Source organism: Monodelphis domestica, chromosome 1 (assembly GCF_027887165.1).
Source record: "Monodelphis domestica isolate mMonDom1 chromosome 1, mMonDom1.pri, whole genome shotgun sequence".
Classification (NCBI taxonomy): Eukaryota; Metazoa; Chordata; class Mammalia; order Didelphimorphia; family Didelphidae; genus Monodelphis; species Monodelphis domestica.
The window spans coordinates 257,470,404-257,490,450 of record NC_077227.1 but is presented as its reverse complement, the minus strand read 5'-3'; the positions used below and the strand labels follow the sequence as shown (position 1 = coordinate 257,490,450).

Below are 20,047 nucleotides of genomic sequence, written 5' to 3'. Positions count from 1 at the left end.
ATTCTCCATTTCTGTTTTAATGTAGATTGAAAACCTGAAACGACAGTTATTGGAAGCAAAGAACAAATCTGACATTGATAAAGAAGTTTTGGTAAGTAATCTGTGCACAGAAGACATTACTTCTCTAATGGTAATGCTTCTGATGGTCTTCACAGTCCATATCACAATTGAGAACATAAAATACTCAAAAGAAGAAAAACAACCCAAATACTTGTCATAAAACTATGCATTAAACCAAGTTTATGTATTTTATGCATTCAGAAGGTCTTCATTTAGAAGGAGGCAATGTATATGAATCAGTGGAAAAAATGCAGATTTTGGATAAGAGGATCTGCTTTTGAATCCATGCTCTGCTACTTTCTATCATTGTGACTTTAGCAAAGTCATTTAAAATCTTGGGGCCTTGGTTTCTTAATCTGTAAAATAAGAACATTGGGCTAGATGGACCTCCACAATCTCATTTCTAAGTCTAGGATCCTAAAACTCTTATTCTACTAGACTTCTAATTTTGATCCTGCAACAGATAAGAAATAAAAAAGAAGTCAATTTGGAGCATGTGGCAAGAAGGAAAAATAAGCAAAGGCAATTAGAAGCAAAATAAAAGAAAAACTAGAAAAAAGTGGACATAAATTATGAGAGAGCAAAGAAATATGACTCTTCTTAAGAATAGGAAAAAATAACCTTAAAAATTTCTATTACCCTTGAGTAAGTCACTCTTTTGCTCTATAGTGAAATATAAAACAGTATTCACAATGATAACTGAATATATCAAGAAATGGTTAAATTATTTACAACAAGAGTCTCTAATTTGAAATCAATTGGTAGACTGATTTTCAAAGACATATAATAAAGCTGTAAGTTAGTTGATGCCACCATCCCTTTTTTTTTTTTAACCCTTACCTTCAATATTGAGTATTGGTTCTAAGGCATGTTTCATATGAGCTGTAAGGGCTAGGCAATGGGGGTCAAGCAACTTGTCCAAGGTCATACAGCTAGAAAATATTTGAAGTCAAATTTGAACCAAGGACCTCTTGTCTCTAGGTCTGGCTCTCAATCCATTGAGCACCTGACTGCCCCCCACCATTCCATTTTCACCACCCTACTTCCCCATTTCTACTGATTTTTGTGAGCACTAGAATCTCTAACAATGTAGAAATAGTGCTTGTGAGCATTAACCAATAAAACTACATCTAAAAATGGAGAGCTGACTTATTAGCATGGTGATCAGAGCTGGCAAATGCCTGTCCATATATCTAACAAATACCATAAGAACCAGTGTGTAGAGATTCCTTCATTGCTGGTTGTTCCATAATGTACTTGTTTTATTGGATAGCTTCCACTATACTCAATGTACTCATTTCTACACTCAGATACTAAACTATCAGTAGCTGACTACTTCCTTTATACCTCCTACCCCTGTGCTCAGCAATCTTAGCACTTTCGAGAAATGCTAGCTTTTCTTCACAAGATTAATGATGCATAATATGCTCAGATTCACAAGACAGATATTACAAAATATAGTGCATTTTAGAAAAATTCTGAATAAAAATAGTTAAAAATCTTTTAAAATTTCAGTGCTCATGAACTTTATTTGTCTGGAAAATATTACTTAACTATAATTGTTTTTTTTAATTTTTATCAAAAAGAAGTAAAAATGCAGTATGGTAAAGCAAACTAATATGAGAGATCTAGTTGAAAATTTTCAAAATTTTAATGAAGTATAATAAAGATTTCTGAAGTATATTCTAAATTTAGCATAGCTTCAATCCAACCTCTTATAAACCTGTGTTAATAATCCTATATAGTGAGAATCTATTATATTAGCAGGATAATTAGCCTATTAGATATAGATCAAGAAAAATCGACTACTATATTTATTAAGACATAAAAAATATATTTTACTTTAACTTTATGAAACCATAAGTGCCTGAACATTACAGAACTCTGTGCTAAACTCTGAGGGAGGCCAAAAAAAAAAACAACCTATGCCACCTTCATAGAGCTTAAAATGTAGTAGAAAAGATTTTCAACACAAAAGCAGACGTTTTCAGTTTCTTAGTTAACCAGAAAATTATCCAGAAGCATATTTTCCATCTAAATGAAATTAATTATAATATCTTGGTAGATATTCTCTCCTCTTAGAAATTCATTCTTGGGGGCAGCTGGGTAGCTCTGTGGATTAAGAACTAGGCCCAGAGATGGGAGGTCTTGGGTTCAAATTTGACCTCAGACACTTCCCAGCCGTGTGACCCTGGGCAAGCCACTTGACCCCCATTGCCTAGCCCTTACCACTCTTCTGCCTTGGAGCCAATACACAGTATTGACTCTAAGACAGAAGGTAAGGGTTTAAAAAAAAAAAAAGAAATTCATTCTCTATCCTCTTAACTTCCAGCTCTTCCTCAGGTGCAAAAGTGACCCACTACCATTTTCAAAAGTTCTGATTACACCGAGCTTCAACAAAACACAATGCATGAATCTATTGATCTTTCTTAACATGTTAACCTCATTTCTTATTTATAGCAAGAACGCTACTGTACAAGAATTATTGAGTTGGAAGGGGAATTCAGTCAAAAAAACAAAGAAATTGGCTTAATTCAGGTAGAACTGAAAACCATAAAGCAGTTCCAAAAGAGGAAAACTCAGATAGAAAAAGAATTAGAAGAGGTAAGATTTCCTTTTTATAATCATAACTGTATTATTGTCATTATTTTAAGTTTGGTTTTGTAAAGTGGCAAGTGGCATCATCAAATTAAGAGAAAAAGAGGAATCAAATGACATATGATTCATCAAGTTATCAAGTACTACCATGTACCAGAACTATACTTGGTTTTAGAGATACAAAGACAAAAATGAAAGAATCCTTGTTTTTACAGAGTTTAGTGCTAGATGAAGAAACTTATTTGTTACTATTTTGTATATATTGCTAGACCAGGTATTGTATAATAAAAATTATAATTTGTAAAAAGAAAAATTAAAGCCCATACCTTTTCATATATATGTTTAGTCAGAATTATGATTTGATTTCAAACACAAATTGATAGACAATCGCCTTGTGTAATACTTGAAAATTTCATGAGTTTTTTATTTTTTCTGAAGGGGAAATGGTGTCACACTTCTGTCATCCCAGTTACCCTAGAGCTGAGCCTGGTGGATATTTAGTTTTGGAGTTATGAGCTGTAGTGGGCTATTCTGACATGTGTAGGCTCTCAGTTTGGCATTATAATAGGGTAAGCCCCAAGAATGTCGGGTGGAAAACCAATTGTCAAAGCAGCTCTGGGAAAGTCTTTGGACCTTAGTTTTCTCATCTTTATAAAAGGAAAGGGTTATTTTAAGATGTTTTTGAGGTCCCTTCTGGCTCTTTATCTTATAATAACTATTTTTAAAAAAAATCTTTAAATATTTTTTTTCACAATTGCAGGCAAAAAACTTTTCATATTTATTTTCTAAAAAATTGAGTTCCAAATTCTCTCCTTCCCTCTCTCCCCTATCCACTCCATGAAATTGTAAGCAATTTGTTATAAGTTATACTTGTGATATCGTGCAAAACATATTTATAGATAGATCATGTTGTGGGAAAAGTCACATATCAAAAAAAGACAAAGAAATCAAGTGAAAAATAGTATGATTTGATTTGCATTCAGACTCCTCTTGTCCTTTCTCTGAAGGTAGATAATATTTTTCATTGTAAGTCCTTTGTAATTGTCTTGGGTCATTGTAGTGATGAGAATAGCTAGGGTATTCACAGTTGGTCACAATATTGCTTACTGTGTGTAATGTTCTTCTGATTCCACTCATTTCATTTTGCATTGGTTCATGTAAGTTTTCCAGGTGTTTCTGAAACCATCCTGCTCATCATTTCTTTTTTTCCCTTTTTTCTTTTAATAACAAATTTTCACATAAGTTTTCCAAAGTTATTTGATTCATATTATCTCCCTCCTTTCTTCCCTCCCTATTCCTGGAGCTAATAAGCAATTCAATCTGGGTTATACATGCATTATCATGCAAAGCATCTCTATATTCATTTTTATATGTGTATAATCTTATATAACCAATACCCCAAAACATATACCCAAATAAACAAGTTACAAATAATGTTTCACCTACATTCTACTTCAACATTTCTTTCTCTAGTGGTAGATAGCATTCTTTTTCAAATTAGTCCCTCAGAATTGTCCTGGATCATTGTATTCTGTTAGTAGCAATGTCTGTCACATTTGATTGTTCTATAATATTGTATTGTCTTTGTACAATGTTCTCATGGTTCTGCATATTTCACTCTACATCAGATCATGAAGTTCCAGCTCTTTCTAAAATCATCCTATTCATCATTCCTTATCTGCTAATCATTCCTTATAGTTCAATTGTATTTGGTTACAATCATATTCCACAACTTGTTCACCCATTCCCCACTTGATGGACATCCTCATACTTTCCAATTCTTTGCCACCACAAAAAGAGCTGCTCTAAATATTTTTGTACAAATAGGTAATTTTTCCTTTTTAAAAAAAAATATCTTTAGGATAATTTATTTTCAACTTAAAACACCCTCAAATGAGTAGTTCTATATACACAGAAGAATTTAAAAAAGAGATTATATATGAAACACCATTTTATATTGCTTGATTTAAAAAAAAGTATAAATTCCACACATCACTTCTAAAATTCCTCCTCTTGTCTATGCTTCTTTTTGAACTTTCTTTTCTTCTATGCATTTATAAAATGTTTTATTGAACTTTGTCTTTGGGCATTAATGTTGCTAACCATCCCTTGCTCTTCTTTATATCATCTCATTTATTTATTCATTACTAATTATATGTTATAACAAATTTCTACACAAGTTTTCCTAAGTTATATAATTGAACTTACCTTCCTCTCTCCCTTTCCTTCTGCTTCCTTATGCTAGCAAGAGATTTGATCTGAGTTATACATGTATTATTGTGTGAAACATATTTTTATACTGTTATTTTTATAAGCAAGTAATCTTAAAAAATAACTTTTGTAATGTGAAAGGGATTTTTTTTATTCCCTTTGTCTATTTTAAGTTAATCAACCAGGAACCTGAAGTACCCCTACTTAACAAAGAGAGTTCATACTTACTTAGTCATTAACACTTAGTTAGTCTTAAAAGACCACAAGTACTTCCCCTTGCCTGGGCAGTGCTATGCAAATTGAGAGACTTTGATTGATTCCTGAGATATAATGGACCAGCCCACAGTGAAAGGAAGGAGAAACCAGAGAGACAGGAAGTGATGTGGAGAAAACTGCTTATAAAAGGCAGCTGAGGGCATTCTGATTGATTCTGCTGCCTTGGTGACTCTTGCTGCGGGAGGACTTCTGCTTTAGTGTCTCTACATTGGAAGGTCTTCTGCATTGGAGGGATTCTTCTGCCTTGGTCTTCTGTGTTGAAGAAACATTCTGTGCTGGTTAAGACTCTTGCTGAAAAGAGTACTGTGATTCCTGGTTGGAGAGCAGGACCTGAGGGAGCCTTTGTTGGAGCTGAGCTGGATTTCTTCAGATTGGCAATTATAGGGTATTTAGCTAGGCAATATTTTCTACCTCCTTCCTACATTTTTCTCTTTACTATCTCTACCCTGCTGTAATAAAGCTACTAATATACTCATAGTTTAATTTTTAATTTTTATAAATGGCAACCACAATAATTCTTTTTAAACTCATAAATTTAGCCAAACCATTTTTTAACCCTTACAGTAACAAATACACGTAGTCAAGTAAGACAAATCCATATAGTGGCTGTATCCAAAAACATATTTCTTTCTGTAACTAGAATCCATTATAGTTCTTAGTGGGGAACATTCTTTAATATAGGTCTTCTAGAGACATGGTAAATTTTTACTTTAATAGTGTAAAAATGGACTTGAATCCAGGACTTCAATCCCCAGAAGTCCTTGCTCTACTTCCCCAGAATGCTTTGTGATCTCACTGAATTCTCACAAGGCCGAGTTGAGATGGGGTATTTAACTTGGTTGTGAATAGGCTCTGCCCTTTTTTTCTACTTCCGCTTCAGAGTACACAGGGCTCTCCACCTAGCAGGCAAGATGTGAGTGGTCGCGAATAGGCTCTCTGGGCCTAGATACATGCTTTTCTTACTTATGTTTTCTTTATATTTTAATCTTCAATAAACCTCATAAAAATATAATACTCCTTGCAGAAAGAAACTAATTTCTACCTGCCTCAATTCCCCAAAATTTTAATCTTTACAATAGTTCTTAAGGCTTGCAAAATCATTTTTGTTTACTGTGTTATATAAAGGGTGAAATTATGGCTGTGACTGAATGTATAATTAATTTAGGTTGCCAAGGATTTTATTTATAAAAATCCTAATGAAAAACCCAAGTCAGCTGCCAAATTTTATGGTGATTTAATTGATATAGTAGAGAAGATTAAGAAGGGAGAAGGAAAGGGTGAAGGATTCTCCCCCTGCCTGGCTGGTACCTGGCAGGAAGATTAGAAGATCTAGAAAGTAAGGGTTTGGAGTGTGAAGGAGGTTTGGAGTGTGAAAGAATCAACCTGAACTCCAAAAAGGGGCTCAGCTGAGATGCCTGAACCTGAATCAGGTCAAGGACAAAACTCACTGCCAAAAACCAGACAATAACTGCTACCACTCCCAAGATGTCAGAACGCCTAGCACGCTGCCAGCCAGAGTCGCCTCTCTAGGGAAAGAGCAAGAAGCAGGAAGTGATGTGCCTTATATGGATGTTTTTACATCACTTTTCTGTGTCTCATCTGTACCAACGAGGACTTAGCTTGACTTAGGACAGCCCAGAGGTCTGTCCTTTTTTTTTTGCACATGTCTGTTGAAGGCCATCTCCTCAGATAATTAAATCTTGAGTTTGATGCAGACCTTCAAAATCTTAATAAACTGAGTAGGGTGGAGAATGTAGAGTTTCCAAGACCTGATTCTGTTATTCCAAGTATCTCCATTGTTATTGATCAGGAAATAGCTAAATCAGATCTTCTAAAGAATGGTCTGATTAGGGTGGAATAGTATTAAAATTCACAGCTGACCTTGTATAAATTGCTCTCCTGATTCTGTTGTCTTCCTCCTGCATCAGTTCATCTTAACCAGGATCCTCAGAAATAGTTCCTTTTGTCATTTCCTATGGTTCAATAATATTACATTACACCCACATGCCATAAATTGTTTGGGCATTTTCCCACTAATAGGCAGCCCCTTAGATTCTAGTACTGCCTTCTTTCTCCTCTTCTCTGCCCTTTTTTCCTTTCCTCTTCTTTCCCTTTCTTCATCCTTTTCAAAATCAGCAAGTTTGTTTTGCTTTTAACTATTTCCTCTTTGATATTATCCTCCCTCTATTCTCTTCCCCTACCCCTTCCTCCATGTTTATATTAAAATTCTTTTCAAACTCCCCAATTATGAGATTCAAGTTCCACCCTCTTCTTCCTCCTTTCTACTTAATATATTCCTTTTAAATTATTTTTCTCTTTTCCCTTTTGGACCCTCAGAATTGAATTAATTTAACACTAGGTTCTTTGTCTTCTTATTTAACTCCCTTAGTATACTTTGAAGACATTAAGGTTTTGAAAGGACATTTTTTTTCTTCTCCTTTTGGAATATTAACATCTAACAATATGGCCTCTACCATTTGCTAAAATAAATTTACCTTCCTATGTTTCTTTTGAATTATATAATTGTATTTTAAGGTTCCTACTCAGCACTTGTAGGAGGCAGCTAGGTGGCACAGTGAACAGAATGTTGGACTTACGAATGTGGACAAGGAAGACTTGAATTTTAATCCTGTCTCAGACACTTTTTAGCTATGTGATCTTGGGCAAGTCACTTAACCTCTCTTGGCCTTAGTTGCTTCCTCTGTAAAATTGGTTAATAATAGCATCTATATTCCAAGGTGATTGTGATGATAAGAGGAGATAAAGTATTGAAATTGTTTTAAAAAACTTAAAACTTTCTGTACATGTTACTTAGATTGTTTTGGTATTTTCATCAGAAATGTTGGAAAGCCCTCTAATCCATTAACATTCCATTTTTTTCACTGTAGGATTAATGTACTTGCCCTTTCATAATGATTCTGCACCCTGGCTGTCGTACAAACCCTGCTCCCTGTCATACATTACCTGTGCCATCACTTCCATTCTCCTCAACCTGATCTCCCAGAATCTCATTCTAGATCTACTTACACTTTCCACATTTTCCACAGTCTCTTTGGAATGCTCCATTGGTGAGGTGCTTTTATCTAAAATCTTTTTCTTTCTTCTTTTGGCATTCACTGGTGCCCTCTTGATGACTCTCTCTCTTTTTTTTTTTTAAACCCTTACCTCCTGTCTTAGCATTAATTCTGTGTATTGGTTCGAAGACAGAAGAACAATAAGGGCTGCACAATGGGGTTAAGTTATTTGCCCAGGATCACCCAGCTAGGAAGTGTCTGCAGTTAGATTTGAACTCAGGACCTCCTCTTTCTGGACCTGGCTCTCAATCCACTGAGCCCCTACACTGGTTGTACTTTCACTCATCCCCTAACACACTGGTATGGCACTGGAATCAGAACACTCCTTATTCTTTATTGCCATTTCCAGATTGTCCCTCTACCACCATCACTCAGTAATCCCTTTTCCTATGAGATTCATTCAATTCATGTTTATTGCCAAACCAAGATTCTAGTAGCTATCATCCACTAACTGTTAACAATGCCTCTCTCCCATCCCCAAGCCATTTTCTTTCTTCAATAAGTTCATTGCCTGACTCATAGTCTTTCTTTCCTCCCTAACTCCTGCTCTATACTAGGAGACTTCCACATATGTATTGAGGCTTCCTCAAGTGCCCTAACTTCCCAGTTACTCAACTTACTCATCTCTCATGACTTACTATTTCCACTCTACCTCAGCAGTAGATAGAAATGGTCACATCTTTGATCTTGCCATCATCTACAAGTATTCAGTTTTCATGTTTCAAACTCTGAAATTCCTTTGATTATAATATTTTATCATTCCATCTTTCTCTCTCCCTTATCAAGACTAATTCTATTCTTTGACTTCACCATGACTTCCAATCACTCCAACTTTTAATTCTTTCCCAGACCATCACTCCTGCCCTGGCCACAATATCCTCTCTCCCATATTCAGATCCTTTGATGAACCAGTTCAGTTCTATACTATCCTCTATACTTGAATTCCTTGCCCTCATTCTTTTATTAGCAATGCCTTGCCACACCTGTATTACTCCCACTGCCCTTTCTCTTTGCTCTTATTTATGTGTTGCTGAATGAGAGATCAAGAAGTTGTGCTATTTGGGTCTACTACAATTTCATGATTCAGTTCGACTTGGACCTTCATTGTAGAAAAACAGTCTTTTTTTCCCTTTCCCTAATTGATTCACTATCATATTTTTCATTGTAGTATTATAGCTTTAAATTCCTCTTAAAAACTCCCTTGGTTTCTCCTCTCATGCTCTCAGCTAAGAATCTTATTTATATTTCACTGAAAAAAACAACCAACCATTTTCTGAGAGCTCTCTCTTCTCCTTGTATAACATGACTCAGATGTTTTCTCCCACTCTTTCCTCCATATCTATTTCATATGAAAAAGTGATCTTTCTCAAGGCAAACTCCCCTCTACATTCACAAGAATTTTCCCCAGAAGATTGCCTCCTTTCATCTCCATATTTTTCTCTCTCACCGTTAACTAACTGCTTCACTACTGCCTGCAGACATGCCCACATCTGCCCCCTCCTTAAAAAAAACCCTTACTTTATCTATCTCTCCATTCCCTATTACCTTTCAGCCTGTATTTTTCTTGCTTTTCATGGCCAAACTTGCCTCCATTTTCTTTCCTCCTGCTCTCTTCTCTGTAGTCTGGCTTCCAGTTTCATTATTCATCTGAAATGTCTCCAGAGTTGCCAATGCCAATCCTCTTCATTTACTCATCTCATGATATTTCTCAATCTTAACCCATAACCCTTCCTTACCTCCCTTCTACCTTTGACACTGTTGATCACTTTCTTCTTGATTCTCTGCTTTTAAGATTTTCTTAGCATTGCTGTCTCCTGGAACTCCTCCTATACAATTGCCTAACCATTCCTTCTCAGTTTTCTTTGTTGAATCTTCATCCAGATTGCCCTTCAAAACTATGGGCAGCCCCTGAGGTCCTATATTATGCCTCTTTCTCTAATTCTTCTATATTAATTTATTTGGCAAATCATGAATTTCTCCCATGAATTTCTTTGCCATCTTCTCTTCTCCTACATTACATCTTTTGGTGAATCTAGCTTTCATGGATTTAATTACCATCTGTTTATCAAATTGTAATCTCTTTCCAGTCTTGTGTCTCCAACTGTTTTTTTTTTTTAGACATCTCAAATTGGATATCCTATAGACATTTTAAACTCAGAATATCCAAAACTGAGCTCATTATCTACTCTGCACCCAAGACCACCTTAATTTGAACTTCCCTATTACTGTTCCCTTTTACATTCTCCTAGTCCCCCAGGCTCCCAACCTAGTTGTCATCCACTACTCCTTACTCTCATCATCATAGCCAATCAGTTGTCAGGTCCTGTTGTTTTTACCTTTGCAACACCTTTTCTATATGCCCCCTTATCACCTCTGACATTGCCACCATCCTGGTACAAGTTGTTACTAATCATAAGGTCATTTTGAACTTATCTTTAAGGTAAAGTATAAGATAATTTTCTGGTAGGCTGTTTTCATGTTTTCCCTGATGTTTTCACCAAATAGAGAATTCTTATCCAAAAAACTTAAATCTTTAGACTTATCAAACACAGGGTTATTATAATCATTTAAAGATGTGTATTATATGTCTACCTAGTTCCACTAATCCACCTTTCTATTTTTTAGCCAGTATAGATAATGTTGATAATTACAGCTTTAGAATATAGTTTAAGAACTGGTACTGTTAGATTTCCTTCCTTTATACTTTTTTCAATTTCTTTGATATTCTTAACATTTTGTTTTTCCAAATGAATTTTGTTATTATTTATTCTAGTTCAATAAAATGGTTTTTTGGTAATTGGAATGGCATTGAATAAGTATATTAGGTAGAACTATCATTTTTATTATTGGTTCTGCTCACCTATAAACAATGAATATTTCTCCCATTATTTAAATCTGACTTTATTAATATAAAAAGTATTTTATAATTATGTTCAGGTAGTAACTGGGTTTGTTGTGGCAGGTATATTCCTAGGTATTTATTGTTGTTACATTAAATTAGTAGGTTAATTTAGGAAATGCTGACTCATATGTGAATATTGAATATCTATCCTGCTAATTTAGCTCTTCCCTTGCTTCTGCCAATATTGTTTTATAGTTCTTTTTATATAAGTTCCTCATCAGGGAGATGCTTGTGATGTCCATGACTAATGCCAGTAGAGGTCAGTAACCTTTAAAGTCTGGAAAAGCTTCAGCTATAGGCAGTCACCAGACCATATGTCTGTTGTCCAAGAACCAATATAGCTAAATTGGGAAGGTTGTAAATTTCTTGACCACAGAATCTCTGAAGACAGTCTAACAGTTTATAGAGGGATTGTAGTCTGTGTCAGTGGAAGGGAATGTCACATTGATAAAGTCCTGAATACATCAAGAAGTTATATGGGTCTCATCTGTATCCAGGTAAGAATCAAGATACTTAATGATTTTTGTTGTTATAAAGTTAAAAATATTTTTCTTGGTCTTTGTTGATAGATATATAAGAATGAAAATTATTTTTATGGGTGTATCTTATTTCCTATATCCTTTCTGAACTCATTTATTGACTTATTTATTTATTATTATTATTATTTATTTATTTATTATTTATTTTTTGGGAGTGGGACAGGATGATTAATTTTCTAAGTAAACAATCATGTCTTCTATAGACAATATTTTGATTTCTTAATTTGTTAGTTAATAGGGACTGGACCTGTAATTTTGTTGCTATAGGGAACTGCCTAGTGAAGAAACCTTCACTAATGTAGTTGAGCATTTAAATCTATAGCTTAGAGTTTTAGAAAGTTACCTTGCCCAATGTTACACAACCAATATGTGTCACAGATGGGCCTGGAGCTAGGTCTTCTTGACTCTAAGACTACCTTTTCTAGCCCCTAATACATATTTTGGGTATTTGAAAGCAAAGCTCCACATGTTTTATTTTGGAAAACTTAAAGGAAGAGTTAATAGATTGAGGGGGACTGTCAAGTGGCTCAGAAGATAAGAGAGGCAGTTCTAGATGCTGTGGGAGAAACATATCCAAGTTTGTAGCAGGGTCTTTCCCCAAGAATGAGAGACTCAAACAGTCCAGAAGCAGGAAAGGAATTTTATTTGAAGAAGAGATTTATCATGGTATAATAGCTTATTAGTTGATGGAATAGTCTGGGGCTAATCAACAAGCCCTAGAGTAAGTAGGCTCTCTGGAGCTGGTGGAATACCAAGTCTCCAGGTATGGAATGGCAATACAGAGTATGAAGTAGCAGCTCCACTGCAGAGTAGCAGTTTCCTCTGTAGAGTGGCAGTTTCCACACTCTGTGGATCCAGGGTGGCATATTTATAAGGGCCTGGGGGCTAGTAATCTAACATTCCAGAGAAATCTTCACCTTTCCTGAAAACTCTGGAAAGTGGGTATGGTCGAATTCAGGTGGAGGTTGTTTTGGGGTTTGACATGTACATCATAGAGAATAAGGAACAAGTGCAGGTTTGGGGGATTTTTCTGGAATGCCAGAGTCCCCAGTGCACAGGTCCCTTGTTCCCCCATTATCCACTTTGTCACCATCTGTCTATGTGGTAGAGGTCTCATTGCTCTTCTGGAATGAAATTTTGGGTGGAATGGGGGAGATGCCATACATTGGAGGATCACAATGGGTAATTAATTATGTCTTACAAATCTGAACAATTCTAATCTAAAGTAGATATAGAACAATGTAAATAATTAATAGGCACAAAACTGATGTCCAGTATACAATATTATAGATCCAGTACACAGAGTGTGGGTAATTGATCAATCTGCAATTCATGCTTGACTAATGCTGAAACTACAAGTGTTGCATTTAATGTCTAACTGGTGAGAAATGCAAGATTTCAGAGTATGAGGGTTCTGTTCCTATTACTCCCCCTCACTGCCCACTCTCAGTCTGCATCATAGAGAAGGTAGGTCCTGAGTTCAAATTTGACCTCAAATACTTCCTAGCTATGTGATCCTAGACAAGTCATTAATCTCTATTGCTTATGCCTTACTTTTCTTCTGCCCTGGAACTAATACACAGCATTGATTCTAAGATAGAAGGTAAAGGTTTAAAAAAAAACTTAATGGATTGAGATAGCATAAGAATATTATGAGATAAAAATGTAAATTTATTTTCTAGGAAGTTCCAAGATAATTCTCAGTTATGTAGTGATGTATCTATAAGTCAAATGGAGTCAAGAATCAATTTTTTATATTCTAGATGACTTTCTTAATAATAGCACTTACTTCCCAGGCATGTTGTGAAGATCAAATGATTTTGTGAAGCACTTTGCAAATCTTTTTAAAGCACTACGTAAAATATAGTTATTATTATTGCCATGGAATTTTTTCTTTAAGAAATAATAGTGCCAACTTGTTGGGGAAAGGATCACAGAATTTTCAGAGTTTTTATCAGATAGTGCAAAATCTACTAATGTTTGCCAATGTGGTCTGGATGCAATGAGTTCTTTTCTGGTACTAAAGAATATGATTAGAGAAATTCAGAGACATGAGATGATGACTAGAAGAGGGAGATGAGATGTCTTCATGCAAAGACTGGATTACTCCTTGCTAGGTATATTGTGCTAAGATTAAAATTCTCTGGATACTGTATCTTAATTTATAATTATTTATTAAATAAATTAAAAGAGGTCATCAGAGAAAGAAAAGGCCTCTCACCACATAAGACTGGTTATTCTCTACCAAGCCTCCACCAACCTCAGGAGCTGAGCCTATGTACAACTTTTCCTCTCCATTTCCAGCCCAAAAAGAATGATTTCCTCTAGGGACCCACATTTTTAGAGGAAGAAGGTCGGAGGGCATGTCTGCTTTTCTCCTTTCCCCATTATTTTTTCCCTCTCTATTATCTTGATTTTATTAAAGGGTGGGGCAATTTACAGCTTAAGCCAACCAAGATCAATCCCATCTAGTCAAATTTAGTGTCAAAACTCTCCCTTTAAAATCCAAGGTTGATTTTAGGGTACCAGAAAAGGGGTATAGGCTAGTGTTAAGTTCTAACAGTTGTAAGGGAGATTTTCGCTTTCATTAGACTAGATCAGGATGTCAAATTCTCTATCTACAGGACGCAATGCCTTAACAACAACAACAACTATATATATATATATATATATATATATATATATATATATATATATATAAAACACACCATAGATTATGTTAATTTTTGTCAGAAGAGATCTGTTTCTACATGAGTTTGATGACTTCCATGATATATTGGACGCTAAGATTATGTTCTGCCTTGGACAGGTGGGTTACAAATGGAATAAAATATAAGGATCCTTACATTTAAGAAAGATTTAGAAGCCCTTCACCATGCTTGATATCAATTGAACAAAAATTCTGTGCCCTGTGTTTTGGGCACAAATCTACCAGAGAAAAAATTTAAACATCTACTTAGAAAATGAAAAAGTCTGAAGGGACAGAATTCCATCTAGTTTTTGAAAATCTTCTGACACAAACTTCTGCTTAGGATTTATTGTATCATTGTCCTTCAATCATTTCAGGTCTCTGTCTTGACTCCTTGTGACCTCATTATGGGATTATCTTTACAAAGAAACTGGAGTGGTTTGCCATTTCCTTCTCCAGCTCATTTGTGCAGATGAGGACCTGAGGCAGACAGGATTAAGTGACTTGCCCAGGGTCACACATCTAGTAAGTGTCTGTGTGAGGCCAGATATGAACTCAGGAAGATAAGTGTTCTTGATTCCAAGCATCTTCGGTGCCACCTATCTGCCTCAGGATTTATTATTTGCAAACAAAAGATAAAATTCTACACTGAGATAAAAGTAGTTTATAGAGTTTTGATTAATGTTGAGTGAACATTTAACTTTTGGAATTCTTTGCCCAGAGAATCAAAAACATTTATTAAGCTTCTACTATGTGCTAACACTGCAGATACAAATAGAGGCAAAAGGCAGTCCCTATTTCTTTTTTAAAAGCCCTTTATATATAAGCTTACAATCTAGTTGGGGAGACAACAACAAACAAATACATACAAATATGCTATATGTAGGATAAATAGGAACTAATTAATAGAAAGAAGGCTCTGGAATTAACAGGGGTTGGGAAAAGCTTCCAATAGAAGATGGGATTTTAGTTAGGATTTATTAAAAGCCAAGAACCCAGTAGATGAATGATGAGGAAGGAGATTACTTCAGGCATGGGAAATAGAGATAGCAAAAGATGGAGTGTCTTGTTGGAACAATGTTGGTGGATTTAAAAATTCGTGTTAGAAAATAAGGTATAAGAAGGCTAGAAAGGTGGTAAGGGGCCAAATTATGAAGGGGTTTACATGCCAAACAACATTTTGTATTTGATTTTAGAAACTACAGGAAGCCTAGGAAAATCTTTTTTTTTTAATTTTTAAATTAATTTTTTTTTGGCCTAAGGCTGCATTTATTTATCCATTCAACAATCTCTTTTAAAATAACGACTATGTGCAAAGGCACCTTGCAGCTTACACAAAGTTGTGAGTAAGATTCAATTATTTCCTTAAGGAACTTTTGCTTTAGTTGAATGGTTCATTTCTAGCCTAAATATTCTTTTTTTAAAATTAATTAATTAATTTAGTCAATTTAGAACATTATTTCTTGGTTACAAGAATCACATTATTTTTTTAAAATTTAATTTTTTTTTTGTTATAATACTCACTTTATTTCCCTCCCTCCCCTCCAACCACCCTTCCCGCAATGTGCAGTTTCATTTAGTATTATTACTTGTGTCTTTGATCAGAACCTATTTCCATGTTGTTGTTTGTACTAAGATGTTCATTTAGAGTCTACATCCCCAACCATATCCCTTTGACCCATGTATTCAAGCAGTTGTTTTTCTTCTGTGTTTCTACTCCCACAGTTTAGGAAAATCCTTTTAGAGACTGAATAAAGGATAGGTCAGAGTGGGGAGAGATGTGAGGCAGGCTATGGTAAAAGTTCAGGCATGAGATGATGAGGGCCTGTAACACTGTCAGAGGAGAGAAGGGGGCATATTAGGGATATGTTGCAAAGGTGAAATCAGCCGGCCCTGGCAGCATATTGGATCTGGGAGGTGAGAGATAGTGAGGAATCCAAGATGACTCTTGGGTTGGGACCATGGGACTGGGATGATAGTGCTGCCTTCTATAGTAATTGGAAAGGGAGGAGGGCTTAAGCGGGAAAAATAAGTTCAGTTTTGGATATAATGATTAAGTTTAAGATTTCTATTGGACATCTATTTTGAGATGTCTAAAAGGCAGTTAAGAAATTCAGGATTGGAGGTCAGCAGAGAGGTCAGGGGCTCAGAGGCAGGATGGTTTTTGAGCATTAGGTAGATTTGAGAATTCTTAGCATGGAGCTGGTAATTAAATTCATGAGAACTAATGAGATAACCAAGTGAAATAATTTAGAGGCAGAAGAACAGAGGACTCGGGACAAAGCCCTATGAGACATCTGTGGTCTATTGAAGGAGACTGGAAGAAGTGTCAGGTAGGAAGAAAATCAGGAGAAAATAGCGCCCAGAAAACCTAGAGATATGAAAGTATCAGGAAAGGGAAGACGATCATTGTCAAAAGCTACAGAGGGAGGTCAAGGATAATGAGGATTGAGAAATGGCTGTTGGCAAATAAGATGTCACTGGTAACTGGAAAGAGCAGTTTTAGTGCAATGAAAATTTTTGAAGTTATACTGTAACAGATTAAGAGGAGAATCACAGAAGAGTAAGTGGAGGCGCTGATTGTAAATAGTTTTTTTGAAGCGTTTAGTCACAGAAGGCAGAAGAGATATAGGATGATTATTAACAGTGGTAGAAGGATCAGTTGAGGGTTTTTTTTATGTGGTTCTTCATGGAGGAGATATGGACATTTTTGTACTTAAGAGAATGAGCCATAGACAAAAAGCATTTTAAAATAAGAGACAGAAGTGGGGATAAAAGAGGAGACAATTTGTTGGAGATGAGATGGAATGGGATACTTTGAACAGGGAGATGAATTAACTTTGGTAAGGAGTAAGGTCTTACCATGTGAGACAGGATCTAAAAGAGGAGATAGGGGCAGCAGGAAGCAGTGATAGGGGGTGAGAAAGGGGGAGGGGGGGAAGCACAAGGAATGGTCTAAATTTTTTTCTGGTTTTCAATAAGCTGAAATAGGTTTTCAGCTGAGAGGGAAAGCCTTGGGAAGTTTGAGAAGAGAGGAAAGGAATAAAAATCATTTTCCTGAAACCATTCAAATGGGGCAGAGACAAGATGGCTGTATAGTAGCAGGGAAATCCTGAAACTGCTCTGAATATCCTTCCAAACCGATCTTTAAAAAGCATCTCAAAAGGACAGAAATCAAAGCAGGATGAGCAAAAGGGCTTTACCACTGAACATAGTATGAAAGGTAGGCAGAGAGAGGGGATTTCCATGAAATAAGGGGGCAAAACTACACAAGAAAAAGTACAGGCCAACCACCCCCACCCCTATGATGTCAGACACAGGTCCAGGACCTGCACAACCTCAGAGTTCTAGAGCTTGGGCTGCCCTAACAAGAAAGCACTACAGACCTATCCCTGGAGGCTCCAGGCCCTGGCAGTAATATTTGAAGTTGAATGACACTGGCCTCAGTTGGGTCTCTGTAGCAGCAGCAATGACAGCAGCAGCAGCAGCAGCAATGACAGCAGCAGCAGCAGCAGCAGTAGTAAAGAAATCCCAGGCCCTGGAGGTGAGATTCAGAGCTCCATAACACTCACTTGTACCTCTGACAGGGTGGTGAAAATAGCCAGAAGCTAAGATAGAAAGGACCAGCAACTTGCAGGACTCCAAATCCTCCAAAATGAGTAAACAGCAGCAAAGAAAGCTCTTAACCCTGGAGGAAAAAAATGGAGCAAAAACCAAAAATAATAGGAGAGGGTGAGAAACAAGCAAATACATGCAAACTCTCAAAAAAAGAAATTGGTCACAAGCTCTGGAGGAGTTCACGAACTGAGTAAGATAGAAGAAAAGTGGGAAAAAGAAATGAAAGTAATGCAAAAAGAAGTGGGAAGGCTTAAAAGGCAAAATTGGCCAAATGGAAAGAGAGACACAGAAATCAAAAAACCAGAATTGACCTGTGGAAGAACAGGCAAGAGTCCAATGAGGAAGAGTGCCATGAAAAGCAGAATAGACCAAATAGAAAAGGAGAATCAAAAGATCATAGATAAAAACCAGAATTGGGCAAATAAAAGCTAATGATTTAATGAAACATTAAGAAACAATAAAACAAAATCAAAAGAATGAAAAAATAGAAGAAAACATGGTATCATCCAGTTACCTTGATTCCCAACTTAAAAAAAACAACTATTAATTTTTTTTATTTAAAAGATTTTTATTTTTTCCATGGTTACATGATTCTGGTTGTCTCCCTTCCCCTTTCCCTCCCCTCTCCCAGAGTTGACAAGCAATTTCACTGGGTTATACTTATCACTCAAGTCCTATTTCCATATTATTCATTTTTGTGATAGAGTAATCTTTTAAAGCCAAAACCCCAAATCATATACTCCTATAAACAAGTGATGTCATATGTTTTCTTCTGAATTTCCACTACCACAGTTCTTTTTTTCAATGTGGATAGCACTCATTCTTATATGTCCTTCAGGATTGTAGCAGTCTGTCCTGTAGCCACTACACATAGGGAATATCTACAGGATTATAATTTTGAGGAGGAGAAAGAAGTTGTAGGGAGAGTTTAATGAACAGAGATAGACACCAGATCATATCTTGTTATGGAAGGACTCGGCTTCCCTTTTAACTTCCTTTGTAGGGCACACAATGCAGGAAGATAAAAATTAACCAGAATGCATGAATAAGGAATCTGGAGTGAGGTGAGAAGGAAGAAAGAGAATAAAGAGAAAAGATCTTTAGAGGCATGCTGGATCTCCATAACCTGAGAGATCCATGTGGCCAGCAGGCAGGTTAGAGTGAGACAGAGAGAGGAAGAGGAAGAGAGGGAGGGTTGCGTCCTTCCTGTCTTTATTGAGGTCATGATGACAGAGGTAGGTAATGCATATAGTGGATTTATATTGGCTAGACAAATCCATGACGTACAAGCTAGAGGCATGGTAAGTACAGCCCACTTTTTTCAAACTCCCAGAACAAAGACCGCATGGCCTGCTCATAAATCATGCATTGGAATGTTGTCAGACCAGTCCAGGGCTAAGCCTTTTGTGGCTCAGGTCAGAGATTGAACCTGGAATCCTACAAGGATTGTTCTGGATCATTGCATTGCTGCTAGTAGCATAGTCTATTCCATTTGATCATTCCTTGTTTCAGTTTCTGTGTATAATTTTCTCCTAGTTTTGCTTATTTCATTATGTATCAGTTCATGTAGTTCTTTCCAGTTCATATAGCAATAAAGCAGTTCATTATTCCTTATAGCACAATAGTATTCCATCACCATCATGTACCACAATTTGTTCAGCCATTCTCCAAACAAGGGACATCCTCTCATTTTCTATTTTTTTACTACCACAAAAATGCAGCTATGATTTTTTTTTGTACAAACAGAACCTTTCCAATTAAAAAAAAATCTCATTGGGATACAAACCCAGTAGTGGTATTGCTAGATCAAAAAACATGCATTCTTTTAAAGCCCTTTTGGCATAATTCCAAATTTCCTTTTAGAATGGTTGGATCATAGATTAAACACTTAGAGTGTTATTAGAGTGCATTAGAGTGTTCATTTAGAGTCTCTCCTCAGTCATATCCCCTCTACCCCTGTAGTCAAGCAGTTGCTTTTCATCCATGTTTTTACTCCCACAGTTTATCCTCTGCTTGTGGATAGTGTTTTTTAGATCCCTACAGATTGTTCAGGGACACTGCATTGCCACTAATGGAGAAG

General features: G+C 36.1%; 1 protein-coding gene across 3 annotated transcripts in view; it reads left to right on the top strand.

Annotated features, from left to right (window-relative positions):
* The window catches only part of BBOF1 (basal body orientation factor 1), a 106,234-nt gene that overhangs the window by 14,118 nt on the left and 72,069 nt on the right, over window positions 1–20,047 (top strand). For all 3 annotated transcript variants that reach the window (XM_056820874.1, XM_056820875.1, XM_016433053.2), the window contains exons 3-4: window positions 26–91; window positions 2,521–2,664. In XM_056820874.1, the coding sequence (XP_056676852.1) occupies window positions 26–91; window positions 2,521–2,664 (210 nt within the window). The remainder of the gene's footprint in view (window positions 1–25; window positions 92–2,520; window positions 2,665–20,047) is intronic.